General features: G+C 38.6%; 1 protein-coding gene across 2 annotated transcripts in view; it reads right to left on the reverse strand.

The window, feature by feature from the left end:
* Window positions 1-530: 530 nt before the first annotated feature.
* Window positions 531-17546, reverse strand: part of LOC306767872 (transcription factor SOX-6-like) — a 106768-nt gene continuing 89752 nt past the window's right edge. For both annotated transcript variants that reach the window (XM_079256021.1, XM_079256020.1), the window contains 4 exons: window positions 11244-11352; window positions 10106-10276; window positions 6240-6453; window positions 531-3516 (listed from right to left, as the gene is read on the reverse strand). In XM_079256021.1, the coding sequence (XP_079112147.1) occupies window positions 3168-3516; window positions 6240-6453; window positions 10106-10276; window positions 11244-11352 (843 nt within the window). In that variant the 3' untranslated portion in view covers window positions 531-3167. The remainder of the gene's footprint in view (window positions 3517-6239; window positions 6454-10105; window positions 10277-11243; window positions 11353-17546) is intronic.

Genomic DNA, 17546 nt, shown 5'->3' on the forward strand with positions numbered 1-17546 from the left:
CTCTCAGGGTGACGCTACAGTTGATTTGGGAATTACAATTAGATTTATGATGTGGCTGCATATGGCTGAGCTCTCTGTTCCTCTCTCTGCAAGGCTGGGATTGGCTGCAGTGAGCACCGGCGCCGTGGCGTATACACCACAGCAATGAGAATGTGTAGCGTTACCTCACACACATACACACACACAATGGAACAATAGGCCACATTTACTGTAATAGGCCACCAATCTATAAAGACCGAGTGGAATAGCTCCGCTTTGGAAACAGAAAGCCTTGTGTTGGAAATTATTAGATCCCTGGAAAGTTCGAGCAGTATTTAGAGCAGTGGAAACAAAAAATCATGCAGCACTACCTGTGTCTTGTGCTGTTGTTCAGTGCACACGACCATAAGCGTTTCTCTACAAAGGAGCAGCTTTAGGTAACTTGTAAAAAAATTCATAGAAACTTTCCAAAAGCAATGATGAAAGGAGAGATTGGTAAGAAAAAGCTCAAGTCTTTACTTTTTTTTATTTATATATATTTTTGGATTGTCTTTCTCACCAAGTTGTACTGACACTTTTTAGAGCCAAAGATGGCTAATAAATACAATGAAATGTTAAAACGCACAATTGAATTTCAAATACAATATTCATCACAAAAAAATGTGTGTGTGTGACCATGAAATGTGTATAATACCTCTGCAGGTCACAACCAACAAGAGCATGAGGTTACTTTTTTTTTTTAAAGAGAAGAGGTGATGGGGCCCCTTCAGGCGGCACTAGATTTGCAGAAATAAAAAAACAACCTGCTTAAATAAAGGAAATGTTTCTAAAGAAATGGCAATTTACTGGTGTCTGTCGTGTAAAAGGCTCCAAAAATGACTTTTTTTTTCTGACTAATTTATCATGTTTTAAATCAAACTTCACATTAGTCAATACTTAAAAAAGAAAACATAACAAAAACCCCCAGAAACAACATAGAAGTAATATCCAGTGCTTAGGATGTGTGACACTAACAAAAATGTCTATGTATGACGCAAGCTAAACTCTACATTTAATCCCAGCTTGTGATGATTTTCCAAGTAAAAACTGCCAGATATGGTAATGATGAGAAATTTGGAGTCAGAAGACTCCTGAAGCAGCTAAACAGAGCATTCAGAACTCCCCCGAGGTCACAGGTTTCGTAAATAGAAACGTATTAGAAATTGCAAAGAATGCAATGAAAAGAGAAAAAAAAACAGAGAAGAGTTTTCAGAGAAAGAATGTGAGATTTGAGTTAAAAGAAAAAAAGAAAACTGAGGAAAAACAAAAATGCAAGCGGAGCGTAGTGCTGAGCGCCGGGTTGCTCCGGAGGAAAAGGGAACATCTCGAATCTGACTGTGGAAAAACTGTGCTCTGGCTGGGTGTGTTGTGGCTGAGAATTTTGTACCTTGTCCAATCTCTATTCTCAAGAATCTATTTTTTCTCAAAATATACATGTCAAGTAAGAAAAGAATCTTTTTTTTAAACAGACTAATAGAAAAAACACCCCCTTTTAAATATACTTAATAATCCCAATTTTTAAAAATGACATAAATTCTCTTATGAGATATGTCTCTCTAACATAATGCTAAGAAGATATTAGAAAAGAATAAGCCCAAACAAAGTATACTTTTGTACTTTCTTGTAGGATTCAAACACAATACAGTGAGCTGATCCAGAATATTAGGATTTCTCATCCTTCAGTAGAGCCTCCCTGGCACTGTTTTCTCCTTCTTCCTATAATGCCAAGCGAGCTGAACCCAAAGTACACTTTAAAGACAAAGGGAATTAATTGTTAAAGTGAAATTGAGATGAAAAGTATCTATACCTTTAGCCTGATTTAAAGGGACAAACTCAAATGTTAATACTGCACTGTATTTACTGCAAAAGCGTTTGGCCTCAAGGAACTAAGGGTTATGTGGTTTATGAACACACCGATGCAGTGGGAGAGAGGAATAAAAGCCAAAGAGTCTGCCGGAGGGCGACATGTATGTGTGTGTGAAAGAGTGTGATGAAGACATATCCTCCCTGAGCGCTGCCTGTGATTGGGCCAGTAGGGGAGCCAGCAGTTACTAAGTAAAACCCATTTCATCAGATAGAAAAAGTTGATTGTATAAGACTTTTTTTGCAGCATTGGAAATTAAGACGACAACATCCCAAGTAAATGTGAATGTTTGGCACATGTGAAGAAATCTGTACAATGTCTGGGTACTTCCTTACACAATAATAATAATAATAATAATAATAATAATAATAATAATAATAATAATAATAATAATAATAAAGGGGATTTTACTCCCTTTATTTAAGTGTAAGTTTGAAAAGTCCTATCACTCATTTTGTATGAAAAAACAAACAAAAAGAAAAACACATTCACAAGCTGGCACATCATACCTGAGCTGGGATATTAAAAAAAAAAAGAAAAAAAAAGAAAAAGAAAAATCTAACAGTAATGTAATGTAAGCAGTTTGTCAGGAAAAACAAGGATGTAGCACTGTATTTATAAGAAACAAACAAAAAACAAAACGTAAGACTATAAGATTACAAGAGCTAGGATTTATATTAAAATCGTTTCAAATTCAAGTTCCGACAGTCCAGAGTTTGTACAGGCAGTGACCTGTCAGAGAAGTCAATTTAACAGAATGAAAAAAAAAAACACGAAAAAGTAAATACATTATGATAAAACTAACACACTCCTTAAACGTTTAAGACCAAATAGCTGTCAAAGAGCAATTTGCAATGCCTGAAAACCCATGCATGCTCGTTACAAACCACACAGTGATGTGTTCGTAGCTCATTTGTTCTCTGTCCCATTCTCTCATCTTCTCTCTCCTTGTTCACTTCTTATTCACTCCTGTTAAGATTGTCAAAGAGTAGAAAATTGAAGTTCATTATCTATTGGATGTCTAAACGATTGTTCAGGTTGTGTTTTTAGGCCACGTTTTCCTCCGTCGGCCCTCTTCTTCAACAGGTATCAGTCATGATGCTGTTCAAGAGCTTTCTGGGCATGTCTGTAGAATTTCCATCAGGTCTGGGCATGCTCAGCACATGATACAGCATGACCTGAAAGTGTGCATAAAGGTCTCTGTGATGAACTGTGTCCTCAAGATTAGTCTCTTTGTCTTTTGGGAGTTGTTCTTTTCTTTCTACATTTGACACTCTGAGCATGCTCAATTGGCATTCACAGCCTCCCGTGTCTCATGGTCGCTACTATAGTCTGACTTGGGCTCGTCCTCAAAATCCTCATACATGTCCATGTCATCGTCTCCATTGGTGGGATTACTGGGCAGATCCAAAGCTCCAACACCACCACCGTTGCTGCCTCCGCCCCCTCCAGGCTCAGACTTCACCCCGTACGTGCTCTGAATAACTGGGATGTTGGGTTCAGGGCTTGCTGAGTTGCTTGAGCAGTCCGAAGTCAGGTGTGGAGATGGTGTTGCTGTCGTTGCCATAGTTATGGCACCTGGGTAAACTCCTACACCCCCTGGGCTGTTACCGAGAGAAATTGGTGGCTGAGGCCTGTCAAATCAAGGAAAGGAGAAAAGTATAAAGTAAGAAAATATGAACTTATCAAAAGTAAACCCATAGAAACCAAAGACATACAACAGACATAACATCATAAAATAAAAATGAAGCAGATGAATAAAAAGTCTAAAAATAAACATGTCAGCTCATCATTTAAAAGGAGCTTTTAATGTCTGCAACAAGGGTTTTCATTTAGAAAATAACAATATACAGTTTGTTGATGTGGCAAAGTAAATAAACTGCTAATTGACTGCTTTATATTAAAAAGAAAAGATATGTCAATCGCATAATACATAATTTATTTTAGTTTTATCATATGTATGCTGTTATTTTATTCAGATAGAATAACTGCAAGTTACATAGCTAGCATAATTTTAATTGCTAGCTTAGCAATTGTTGCTAATGTTATGTTTTATTATTTTTGGTAAAACAATCACACTATATAAAAAGAAAACAAAACTTCAACAATGTTGCTGTAATGCTAATACGCTGCTGGTCACACAGTAAACTAGCTGTACCCTGAAATATTATCAGTGTTTCAGCTGTACTGTGTTGCTTAAGTGCAAAGTTACAGAAAAAATGTTAAATGACAAAAAAATCCCCCAAAATAAAAGATTTAATTGTAAAGCCTAAATGTTCCATATTACTTTTTAGCATGTTAACAAAACTAATAAAAATAAAAGAATGCTTGTTAATGTTTATAACATTATATAAATAGATATTTTAATAGAGATTTGATGTTTGCCGCTAACAAAAATTCAGTCATAATCCAAGTTCAATTTGATTCAATTTAGGATACAATGAGTTATATGAAATGATATCATAGGCAAGTGAACACAGTTCAACATTAACATTTTTAATTATGACCTCAGGCATTTAAATTAAGTAAATTTTTTAAAAAAAAGAAAGAAAAAAAAAAAGAGAGAGCTCATTTTAAAGAAGACCGACCAATAATAAATGGCAAACGACACACTTAAAATACAATCATTTACAAAATAGAATAGTGTTAATAAATGTTTATTGTATCAATATTTGAATAATATTTGCATTTTATATCAATGTCATTAGCTCAACAACCAAACGATTGATACAGTATTTTGATGTAGATTGATGTATTGTTACACACCTAATAGATAGATAGATAGATAGATAGATAGATAGATAGATAGATAGATAGATAGATAGATAGATAGATAGATAGATAGATAGATAGATAGATAGATAGATAGATAGATAGATAGATAGATAGATAGATAGATATTTTCTGTACACGCTGAAGAGATAAACTTCTCGTGAGAAACTGACTCATCTTCATTTGAAAAACTGCTTTAAGCAAAACATTAATTTTGAAAGCCACTGAAACTGAACCCAAAGCTCATCAGGTCACACATGTCCTAACATGAATTTCTACCTGCCCGCTCACAGAAGGATCAGCTAATGAGCCTGTAAAGATATAGACAGAATGAGGGTAAATGCATAGCATTCTAGCTCCATAAATTAACTACATAAGGCAGGAAAATTACAGTCACCTTTCTCACCTAACAATTTTCCCTCCCCTGTCTCCTCACACTGTTAGTGCCGTATGCTCTGACAGACTCATTTTCACATTAGATGCTTTAAAGCAGCCCTGGTTTAGTTATTTGGAAAGTGCAAGCGACTGGCTGCGCAGCTTTAACTGAAAGGCCAGACCTGGAGAATTTGAGCTTTTTTTGCATTTACTTGACCACACACAGTAAATGTGGCATTCAGCCTGTGACGTCTGACTCTCAATCCCTCTCAAACATCTGCTTACATTTCATATTCCACTCTGTCTGTCTGTGTCCAATTTCACTGCCCGCAAGCACCCAGCATTGTCCTAATTTAATAAATGACAAGCTATTAAAAATCACTCCTATTCAAGCTGTGGCCTCTGGTAAATCAATCTCATACACAGGCCGCTGTGATGGCTTTAAACACATCCATAGCTGGTTCGCATTAAGACAATGCCACTGTTTTCCCCCTACTGTGCTGACTACACTGAAAAATATGTAAAATCCTTCAGGAAATGTTTAAAGCATTTTGCAGATTGCACCACAGGATGTACCAAACCTTTCATAAAGGGTCAATAAACCCTGATGGTCACTCCACAGACCCCTAACGTACATAAAGAAAAAAGACCTCACAAAGTGCACAACCACTTTTGAAATATTTGAATAAAATGTCCTTGAAACTCCTCTAAGAAGCAGTACAGTAGTGCATTTGGTGATTACACTTTTCATTTACATCTATATAGATGCACTTTGCTTTTCTTTTATATACATTGTTGGAATTCTGAAAGCAAACATTTCTGTCATCAGTTATTTTATTTACATCTATAAAACGGCCTTTTCTTACCTTTTCATTTTTAAACATGAAGCACCGACATAGGTCAATGTTTAACAATCCCTAGAAGGACGTCTTTCAAAGGCCGTCAAACATTAAGTGCAGTGTTGCAGATTTGAATTAATAATGTAAAAAATGCACCTTTTAATTACACCATAGCAGTGGTTTATGCTGCTTCACATGTTTTAGGCAACTGTGTAAAAGCTGGAGATTTATTCAACAGGAGGACTATCAGGATATAACAGTGTACGTTTTACTTTTTTTTTTTTTTTTTTCCCATTTGCTTTTCTTTACAAACTATGGTGAACACATCTCTAGCGGTAACGGTGAGGCGCAAACTGCACGGCAAAACTCACCCCACAAAAAACTGTCTCATCTCCTGACGGCGTGAGCGCATCATCTGCTTGTACTCCCCGATGCGCAGCTTCTTGCCGTCGATAATGCAGGTTCTCTTGGGCCGGGGCTTGTACTTGTAGTTGGGATATTTCTCCAAGTGGATCTTGCTTAAGCGGGCCTGCTCCTCGTAGTATGGCTGCTTCTCCTGATTTGTCATGGCTTTCCAGCGAGAGCCTGAAGCAACATGGTGGAGATTCTTCATTAGTGTAACAAGTTTTGTCTTAACGGCTACAGCAACTCAACCTTTAAGTGCAAATTCAGTGTCTTATCATCAAACTTTTCCATGATATTTTGTGGAAATGTGTCTGAAAAGCTTACCGCAGAGTATTTTGTTAGACACAAGTGAAGAACCACATTAAAAGCTGTGCCCTACAAGCTATTTTTCTGTCTTTCTTTTATCACCAATGCACCGCTGATTAAATTCTCCAGTTCCTTTGATGTCTATATTATAGGTCAGTGTTTTTCAACCTTTTTTAAGCCAAGGCACACTTTTCTCACTGAAAAAAATCTTGAATAGAACACAGATAAACACAAGAAAAGGAATTTTATGATTATTCTCTCTACTCGCCGAGAAAACTTGGGCCTGTTTGGATGAACATTGTGCAACTTTTTAGACCAATTAGGTGAAAGTGAATAACTTCTCATGGAACACGTGATGATCTCTCACGGCACATCAGTGTGCCACAGCACAGTGGCTGAAAAACACTGCATAGTAAAGGTGACAATGAGATTTTTGTAGTTTTGATAAAGTGAGATGGCCAATCCATAGGCAGCATTACCCTTCCTGTCTGGATGCGCTTTGTGCAGGTGAGGAATGGGACGTCACTAATGGCTGTGTAACTACAAACGTCAAACGGAGCATGGAGATCATTATACATGAAAGGAGTACACACTGAGAGATTTGATTAAGTGCTTTCTGTTATACAAAAGCCAGAATTGTGTAAGACTGGAAGCAGATAGAGGCTGTGCTGTATATCTCCTTCAGCTTCAGGCTCCCAGGACAGCTGTGTATAAAACTGTGGGACAATTTATGATGGAGTATTGAAATACAGCCAAAGAAAGATGGTAACTTCACCTTATGGGACTTATTTTCCACTTTTATAGTTTGTCTTCATTTCTGTCCTGATTTATTATTCCACTCCTTCTCAAACTGAAAATGTAGCTTTACTTTATTTTACAAGATGTAAAATGACTGGTGCACTTTCAAGTTGTATTTAATATCCCAGTAATAAATATCCATCTTTCACACTGCTCCATTCTGATAGGCTGGGGCAAACTTTACAGCCCTGTGAAAACAAAGTTAGAAATCATTTTATTGTGTTGCTAACAGGTTAATTTTCCCTGACAGACAATATTTCCTCTAATCCTTTTTCTTTCCGAGTCTCCTCCACGCCAGTCAGGCTAACAATGATGAGTCTGTAGTCTGTCATGTGCTTGTGCATTTAATTTTTAAATCTCTGCCACATTGAGAATACTCTTTATTATGCATTTATATTACTTATCGGTAAGATGGTTCGAATACACGCTGCTGTCGTTTATGCAATCTCTCTGCTGAATAGTGGCTTCTTTTTTAAATGAAGAGTAAAATAAATCTGTTAAATCAGTTACAAGTGTTAGTCCTCAGTACTTATTCCCACACTTTAATTTACCTGATTTGTTGACTTGAAAGTTTCAATTTAATCATATTAAAAGGTGACAAAATTTTGAGGGGAAGATGACCAAATGTAAACCTTCGGACTCTAAGTGATCTTCGGTAGCAACAAGGACGGTGCTTTGCCAAACTCTTTTAATGGAAGTGGTTCAGTTTGTCATTAACTAGATGTAATGAAACAGTGTTCTGTCAGTAACTGCGTTTTCATTACCCTTAGAAAACCTAAATACCAAAATAAAAAATCCAAATACATAAATTTGAAACAAAAAAAAAAAATCAAATATCACCAAATGTTTTTACACTCTTGTGAGGTGGTTTTCAGATGTGTCCGTATGGAAGTATATAACAGAAGTTTAATAGAAACACTCATTTGCATTCATGCATTCCCAGACGTGACGCAGGCGGGTCATGTGACCACTTCATAACAGGTAAATATGGCGCAGTATGGATGGAAAACTATGACTGCCATCCTTAATGGCAAACAACAGCAAAATGGGAAGTTTTACAAGGAGTTAGAAAAGGAAATGAGGGAGAAGGGCTGCAAAAAGCTGTGGCAAACCTTCCACAGCAAGTGGAAAACCCTGAAATATCATGGCATGAGCCACAATTCTTGGAAATTCTAGAAACCTCTCATCCAGGGAACGAGATTTTACAAAAATTGTGTCTTATACTTTAAACACTGTTCAATGGAAACACCTACAAATCACAACTGCAGTTTGTCAAATTTTTAGAAATTATGTTTTTATATTGCAAAAAAAACTGTAATGGAAACGCAGCCATTGCTTGTGTTCTACATTATTAAATCAAACAAGAGTCAGATTTTGACATTTTTGGTGGTTTCTAAAGCGTGGATGTTTAAATGTGACCAGACACCATTAGTCTGTTTAAAATCAGGAGTGGACAACTCTACTCCCTCTTGGCTGAGGAAGAATGATACATTGTGTACTTGTGATGTTCCCTGGTAAGAGGATCTCCTGAACAAGTGGACAGGACCATTACTGCAGGAACGCAGCACATCTGTGAAGTACTTTGACAACTGATTATATACACTCTGCCTCACTTCTCTGTTTATCAAGGTTTTTCTTCTTGTTTTTCTGTGACACAGGAAACACAGGAGAGTTTTTTTTTCAAGCCACCCACCCACTCCCCAGAGTCCAGCTGTGTTATTAAATTGGAGGGGCATGCACTGTATACATACGGTCATGTAAACGTACGCTATTTCGTTTTTTTTTTTTTTGTTCAAGCATGGTCACAAAAGCTTAACAAAGAACCTTAAAATGAACTGCATTAATTCTAATTTTATATTTTCAACAAACATTAGATTAAACAGAATAATTTCAGTCAAAACTCTTTAAAAGAAGGACCGACTTTAAACTCAGCCCTTTTACAAACATCACCAGAATTTTAAAAGCAAAAAAAAAAAAAAAAATTATCTTAAAAATTCAGGAAACATTTTAAAGGAAACAAAATGCAGCTTTGTAGGACTCCCATTCAAAATTCCAGGTCAATAACAGCCAATTTGTTCACGATGTTCAGGAGAAGCGTTTATATTCAGCAACCCTCAAGCTTACTCCAGCTCTGCGTTGGACAGTGGAGGTCTTAGGAACGTTTCATGAACATCCGTTATGCTCAGCACCTTGTGAATGGATATCTGTGTTGAGGAGGTTAGAATCCACACGGATTTTAACTGAATGCATCCATCACACTAGTCAAGCTGACACAGTGGAGCTCTGTGTGTGGAGTGTTCCTGGCTGAAAAACACATTAGTCCTTCTCATAATCTGCAGCTTGTTGGTAAGAAACCCTGTGAACTGTGGAATATTGCGGGAGGGTAACCTAATGAGCACACATGCTCACCTTAAATAGAGCCGTGTGAAACTGACAGAGAAAAAAGATGAACACAAATTGGCTTATATTGATGAGATCTGCAAATATGCTCTGTAGGTAGTTCGCACACCATCATTTAAGCCTGATTGTTTTGATAAAGCGTATACATTTCATAAAGGTTCTGTTTTCACTGTAAATGTATATAAATTCCTGCCTGGCGGAAGACAAAGTGAATGTCTCCGTTTGTTGCAAGCACAGAAGAACAGAACACGTAATGAAATCTATAACAAGGAAATAAATAAAGTCACCCAAAAGTTTGCTGATCAAAGAAAAATCTCTAAAATCTCACCGAGGATCTTGCTGATGTTTGAGTTGTGCATATCTGGGAAAGTCTGCAGGATCTTCCTCCTCTCGTCTTTGGCCCAAACCATGAAGGCGTTCATGGGCCTCTTGATGTGGGGCTCGTTGTTGTTCCTGCCACGTGCCTCCCTGAATACTCGTGCCTCTGCGATATTACTCCCTAGGTGATAGATCAGAGACATTTCTCATTTAGCACTAATTGTCCAGTTCATATTTTGATAAATAAAATAAATTTAATTTTAATTTAAAAAAACACAACGCAGAACTGACTTTCAGTTTTCTTTATGATTTTTTATCTTTGCTTTTTATGAAAGAGGATGTGCAACAAAAGCATAACAAAAGTCCAGTGGGGTCTGACCGGATTGCCCCCCCCCCCCCATCCTATCTTGACACAAACAAACATGAACTATATGTACACTGTAGTCAGTTTGCTTGCTCCCGTGTTTACTCCTTCAACTAAACGAAACCATGATAAGTACTCCACAGCTTCTCACAGTCTGTAAACAATGAAGCTGTATGAGAAACAGGTGGGTCACGGCTGAAAGGTACTTAGACAATACTACGTGACAGTATTTCATTACATACTTTCTATTTATTTCATAGAATATTTAATATTTATATAACTGCTTGGAAATGGACGGTATTTGTCTTTGATCATATCTCCAGTGAACTCGCTGCCTAAACCTACACTAGGTGGGACGTCATCTCACAGACACTTGAAGAAGGGGAATTATGCCTCTGGACATAAACTTCCAGGAATAATGTCAATTTAAATTTACAAGGGCGCAAACATATTGATTCAAACTCTATTTAGCTGTTGTGGGTGCCTCTGACTATGACTTCTTGAAGAGCACAATAAATATTTGCATTTGCTGAATGCAGCGTGAATACCTAACAGACTTGTACGGTGGCTCACTGGGTTACAAATCACTTGTATTTCCTGTCTTTTTAGCCTGAACTCATTTTTAAAATGTACATTTCTTACCTTGCTTTCCACATATGCACGAGTTTTTGATTTACAGACTATAAGTAATGAGTCACAGGAAGATCATAGAGTGTAAGAAAATGTAAAAACAAGAAAAAAAAGAAGAGGAGGAAGAAGAGACATATACAACAGAAGTGCTCACCATCCAGATCCTCTGGTCTTGTGAGGTCAATAACTCGATGGACCATCTTCCCAGCGTCCTCTCCAAGCTTCCCCAGGTGCTGGCTGAGTGTTTCATAGTGCAGCCGCTCCTAAGATGTAAGAAAATGTTTCTAAAGTTACACTTTTTACACATTTCCCTCCTACAATTTACTGATGTCAGATTAATGGGTCGTCATGAGGCTTGTGCAGAACTTGACAGCAAGCTGTTGGAGAACTGTTTTATTTCAACCAGCTGTGTTACAGCAGGTAAACATCTAAAAACCTGCAGGACACTGGTCTTACAGGTTCAGAGATGGAGATTCCTGAGCAAAACATGTGCATTTGCAGATCACTTAAAGTGACTGAATTATGTTGCTACCTTTTAAGATGAGTCATTGCGGACATCTCTAACAGTGGCAGTAAAATGGACTGAACATGACATATACAGAAAACTCCAGCAACCTCTTCTTTTCATCTTTTTTTCTGAGTATCTCATCAAATCACCAAAAGATAAAAGTGGTTCATGCAGAAACCTAATATACAAGACATTCCCTCCTTGAGGCGATGCTAATCCTTGTCTTTCCAGCCTCTCATCATCATTCGCTCCGTCTGCTTCAGCCCAACTGCCTGCCACTCCACTTCTAAGACAAATAACTTCTAAAACAGGCTTGCCTTAGGGCCTTCCAGCTAAAAATTACCCCACCGCACTCCGAAATTGTCTCTGAAAACACTGAAAGCCTTCGCACAGCTACTGCACATCCGCGCTCCACTCCTCTCCCCTCCCCTCTTCTTCTTACCTCTTTCCCCCACCTCCCTCCCCGCACCACTACTTTTTCTGGTGACAGAGGCATTTTGTTTGACGCAAAGAATGGTTGCCGGGTGAAGTCATGCCGCGGTAGCCGCTGGCAGAGTTGGTGGAACTTAGAGGCCAACATGTGTGTGTGTGTGTGTGTGTGTGTGTGTGTGTGTGTGTGTTTATAGATGAGGAGTCGGTGCGGGCCAATGTCAGCACTACAGCAGGACTGTAATCAGGCCCACCACAGAACATGTGCCTGGGCAGTGCCATGCTCACCGCAGGAAGCAACCGCCTAACAAAGGACCAAAGAAAAGGGAGAGGGAGGGAAGGACAGAGAGTGATAGAGGGAGCAAAAGAGAAAAGAGGAAGTAAAAAAAAAAAGACTAGTCCAGACAATCCACTTTTAGGCTTATTAAGGGGGGATATGGGGGCCTGTTGAAAGCTGCCCCAGACGATGCTACTTCTTCAAGCGAGCTGAAGTTTGGCACCGTGTTATAAAAGCTGGATGTCAGATGTCGCATAATTTCTAAACAAACTAAGTAGCTAGAGATGTATGACTGTTTCTGGTGAATGGGAGGAGACCAGTGGAAAAGTAATGCAGAGGAGGGTTGGGGTTTTGGAAAACAGTCTAAGACAGCATCAATAGCGGTAGAAGGATCCAAACTACAGATTAACAGCAGACCTGGGTCAAAATCTGCAAATATTCCCTGCGGTTGGTCTACTTTTGGTCTTCTTAAAAGTTCTTGCGGCAAATGCAATAAGGAGCTGTCTTCCTTTTGTTTAGTCAAGATTGAAATAGGTTTGGCCTGCATGCCTGCTGGTTTTAAACTGGACTGCTGCCTTTCAGAGCACTATTATAGATTAGATTTTTCTTTCCTTTCAGTAGACTCCACTTGTATCGAGTACAAAAGCCGAAAAGAGAGGCAAGCGTTTTGCTTTTAAAATTTTAATCTGAACAAACAAATACCCCCGAAACAAATGAGATCAGTCCAGCCGCAGTAGTTTCAACACATCGTTGCTTTCACTGGCTTCTGCACGCCTTGCTGCTGCGTGTATATTTCTAAATTTAAGAGTCACCCGACTCTTTTTGTTCTGCTTGGTTTGTTCTCTTCTTGGCGTTTGCATTTCTCCACTGTTGCCAGGGTAACACTCCAAACTTTGCTGTGTTTTCCTTTTTTCCTTTTCTTTTAATTCATACTGCATTGAGCTCATTACCACAGTTACAACTCGCCCTCTGCCAGCGCAGCCTGTCTCCAGCTGACCCGCAACCGTTTACTGTCTCCTCCTGGACCAATCAAGTTTGGCAAACTGATGCTGCACAGGACAAGTGAAAAAAAAAAGCTCTCACTCCCCCTACTCCCACTCACTCTTCTCCTTTGTCCACACTTTGCTGTGTTCTGATAGAGCTGTCAGTCTTACCTGTTCTGTTTTGCCCCCCCCCCCCCCCCCCCCCCCCCACTCCCCTCTTCTTCTTCTTTTTTTTTTCACAATTCTTCATATTTAAACCCTTAATACACCCCCAGCATCCCTTTTCCCCCTAGAGGCTTTTTTCCCAAAGACATAGACACTCACAGTTTATTTGTAGGTGCCAGACTCAGCTTTGTAGTATACATTATAATAATATTCATCATCCAAGCTTCAAATGCAACATTATGTCAACCTTTAATCATTACTTGGAACAGTCTGAGCTGTTGGTTTCACAGGCTTACATCTTATGAAGACCAAACTTACCAGCAGAGCCAGTATAAACTTCTATACAATCAATCCTTCCCTGGTTTTTAAGCCTTTAGACTGATTCTCCTTTACTAAAGTATCCTGACTGGCTGACAGAGAACAGACAAAAGGACTTTTCTCTACAATGGGCCATAAAATAAATCAAGAATCTGTTTTGTAGTGATGTGGTAAATTAAAATACTGTTCAAATAGCCTGTCAAAATGTCACATAAAGTAACAAGAATGTATGTTTCAGACAGTAACAAGAATGTTCATGCTGGATGAGGGCCGAGACTTTACTAAAATAAATTTGATCAGTTCTTTGTATTAAGCACGTACATGTGTACAGTGTTTTACCAACAGTAGACAGCAACTGGGAGACTTATGAAGAATAAGGAAGGGATTCTGATGATGAGGCTAAGATGATCATTCAGAATGGTGGCCCACAAGAGCAAATAATCTCAGTTCAAAATACAAAATGCCAAATAGTAGTTTAATCTGATGTTATTTTTACACTGTATGAACATTTGAATCTGAATGGTATTTTTATTCCTGTCACTATATTCTTAAAGATGGTGTATCCTGATAAGTGCCATAGCCTGTCTAATAAGCAGTGGGTAACTCACCGCTAACAATTACTTCTACAGGCAGAGTTTTAAAAATTCTTTCTGCTTTTCAAGGCTTTTTTGCTGATTTTTATTATAGTTGTCATTTTTGTATCAAAACAAGAGCATTGTGAGGCAGAGCTGATCCGTTAAAAGAGACATTGTCTGGGGGCTGCAGGTGCGTAGCAACATCAATGTTCTTCACTAACAAAGTAAAACAACTATGTAAAAGATACTAATCTGCAATATAATTTTGCTGGAATAGCAAATATATCTGATGAAAATGGGCTTATTTGAAGTTTCTTTCTGGTTCTTTTATATGAGTGTCCTGGCTGCTGTGACACTAACTACTCATGATTACTTCACACAATCCCACATTTAAAAAAGAACAAAGTTAACCTCAGTGGTTTATTAACATAAACAGCAGAGATACTGAAAGAAATTCATGCATTGCCATCATTACATGCATCATATGTAGATGTGTCTGTTAATTAAATGTGTGCATGCCCAATATTATCCATGGTGACATAACAAATATTGGACTAAAAGCTGCTTTTTACTCTTTAATTATCCTGCATATTTATCTGCAATAACTAACATCACCTATTAATTTCCTTTGGAAACAGAAAAAGTACTCCTAGTGGTTCAAAGCACAGTTTTATTTTTATACTATAAAGTAAAGGTGACTGGGCATCACTTTAACCAAATTTAAAGATATATTGTTATTCTGTAAAGTGAGATGTGCATGATTTCAGCCTGTCATCACATAATATGTTAGCTAAGTCACGTGCCAGTCTTTAAAGCCCCGGTGTTTTCCCTTAGGTGGGTTAAAAGACTGTTTTGTGACTGTTGAAATGAAAAAGCTGCACACAAACGATTGCAGTCTTTAACACAGGCGTACATGTACACACCCACACAGTCGTACACAGGGGCTATTTCGGTGAGTTTTGGCAGCCGCTGGCCAGCTGGAAGCAACGTAAGCGTAAGGTGATACTCAACAATGCCACGAACTGGCCAGGCCTCTCGTCTGTACACCAGCTATAATGACATTAACGTGGCCAAGGCCAATGCAGAGCCAGGACACACACACACACACACACACACACACGCACACACTCAAGAGCAGGGGATCACTTTCAGCTCTCAGGGAAATGTCTATGTAGTCAATTCTTGAAATGAACACTGTGGTACAAAAATACACAAGCACACAGCAAAATACAGACAAACGCATCCAGTCACACGTCACTGGAGTCCAATCAGCGTGAGCAATAAATAGCTCAACATTGCACATTACACTTGGATATTATTTACAGCACTTGCCTTATTCCACTGCAATGAAGGCAAATATGCTGTGTTAGGACTGTGTCGTAAAGGAGAAAAACTTGGGTGGAGCCTCAAAGTTTCACAGTGGGAGAAGATTTATTTGATGAACAGAGAATTGCACACAAGTCCAAGGTGAAGAAAAAAGTGCTGGTCCTGTTGCCTCCTGAGGTGGAAAGGGTGAGTCACACATTCAAGTCTCCAGCAAGTTCCATCCATGAATTGTTTAAGACAGAGCAAAGTCTTTGAGCACTTCAGGGGAAAAAAAGCAAATAGAAAAAACAACAAAAAAAAAAAAAACACACACACACACAAAAAAAAAAAGAATAAAAAAAAGACTCTTTTCCAATGAAAAAATGATGCATTTACAGCTAAAATGAAAGAGTCTTTGAGTGCCTGTTGTTAGGTAACGGATAACAAAGTGACAACAAACACCAAGGCCTGCTGTCATCCTTGAACCGGAAACAATTACAGGAAACTTTCCGAATGAACTTTTTATTAGTGAGGATGCGGCCATAAACCAAATTACTGCATTGCTTTGGTTTTGTTCTCATAAAGTTAGAAAATACAGCGCTTTAAGAGAATATGGATTTCCCTGCAAGACCTCAATGACGGATTATTTAAAAAATAACTTCAAGAAACTTTAAACAAACAACAACAACAAAAAAAAGCTCTTTTAAGCATAAGCGTATCTTAAATGGGTGATATATATATATTTATTTTGCTGGACTTGCAGCAGACAACTTACATTAAACCTTATTAAACAATTTATTAGCATAAGTTGTCATATAATTTATATTTATGAGTTTTTTCAGTATTTACTAGTATAATGATCTATAAAAAAGATCAGCTTGGGACTGCGAGCCAGTGCAGCAGCAACATATTTTGCAAGATTTTTGGATGTTTTCTTCCTAAAGATGCCAGGCAAACAAGTGCAAAAAATTCAAAACAGTCCATCCTTGGAGTGCACCAATCATGACCTACTTGGGGTTGGTGGGTTCAAAGTCTCCACCCCCTGAAAAATTCATGAGCTCCTTTCCTTCCCCCTCTTCTCCTCATCCTTTCAAGCAACGCGGGGTCAATTGCGCAGGAGAGCCAGTCGAATCATGTTCCTTCTGGTGTTTTCTCTGAATGCCTGATCCCTAGCATCTACGACTGGCTGCCCAGGCCGACTGAAGATGTTTTAGAATATGCATTTCCCAGTGGATATGAGGATCTCGGTACAAAGGCCCTGTCTCCTTCAACCCAAGGGGAAGAGATGAGCAGGGGAAGAGGTGAGAGCGGAGGGGGAAGAGGCATGTTCCCCAAGAAAAGGCCCTTTAATTGGGCTAAGACCCTGAGGCCGGGACCACCCCCCTCCAGGCCAAGTGGAGAGATGGACTGCATTATACACACATGGACACACACTAATGTTAACATCATCTCCTCTCCAAAAAAGCACTCACTCAGTCAGGGGAGGCGCACAAACACTCACACATACACACACTAACATGCCAAAGCCATCACTTGTCATTGGCCCAGCTGCTCCCTCTTCAAAGCTGTTGGCTTCTGGGTGGCCGTTGAGATGAGAGGAGAAATGAGAAGTCCTTAAGAGCTGCAGCCCAAGCCAAATGACACTAAATATTATACAGGAATATTCCTCACACTGACATGCTAGCTAAGGAGAAACCTACAACACACAGCCAAGGTGATCCAGAAGAAAATGTAACAGAAGAAAGAGGAGTTTACAGGACAATCAAAGCATGAAGGACACATAATTACTGATCATACTCCCAGAATTAAGAAAACCTTTCAGTACTTTTTACAAAAACAGAGCTGTTTAGTATTATGTGAACCTATTAAGTGAATGAAAATTTTGTACCTACCATGA

This window comes from Telmatherina bonti (genome assembly GCF_933228915.1).
Source record: "Telmatherina bonti genome assembly, chromosome: 2".
NCBI classification, from domain to species: domain Eukaryota; kingdom Metazoa; phylum Chordata; class Actinopteri; order Atheriniformes; family Telmatherinidae; genus Telmatherina; species Telmatherina bonti.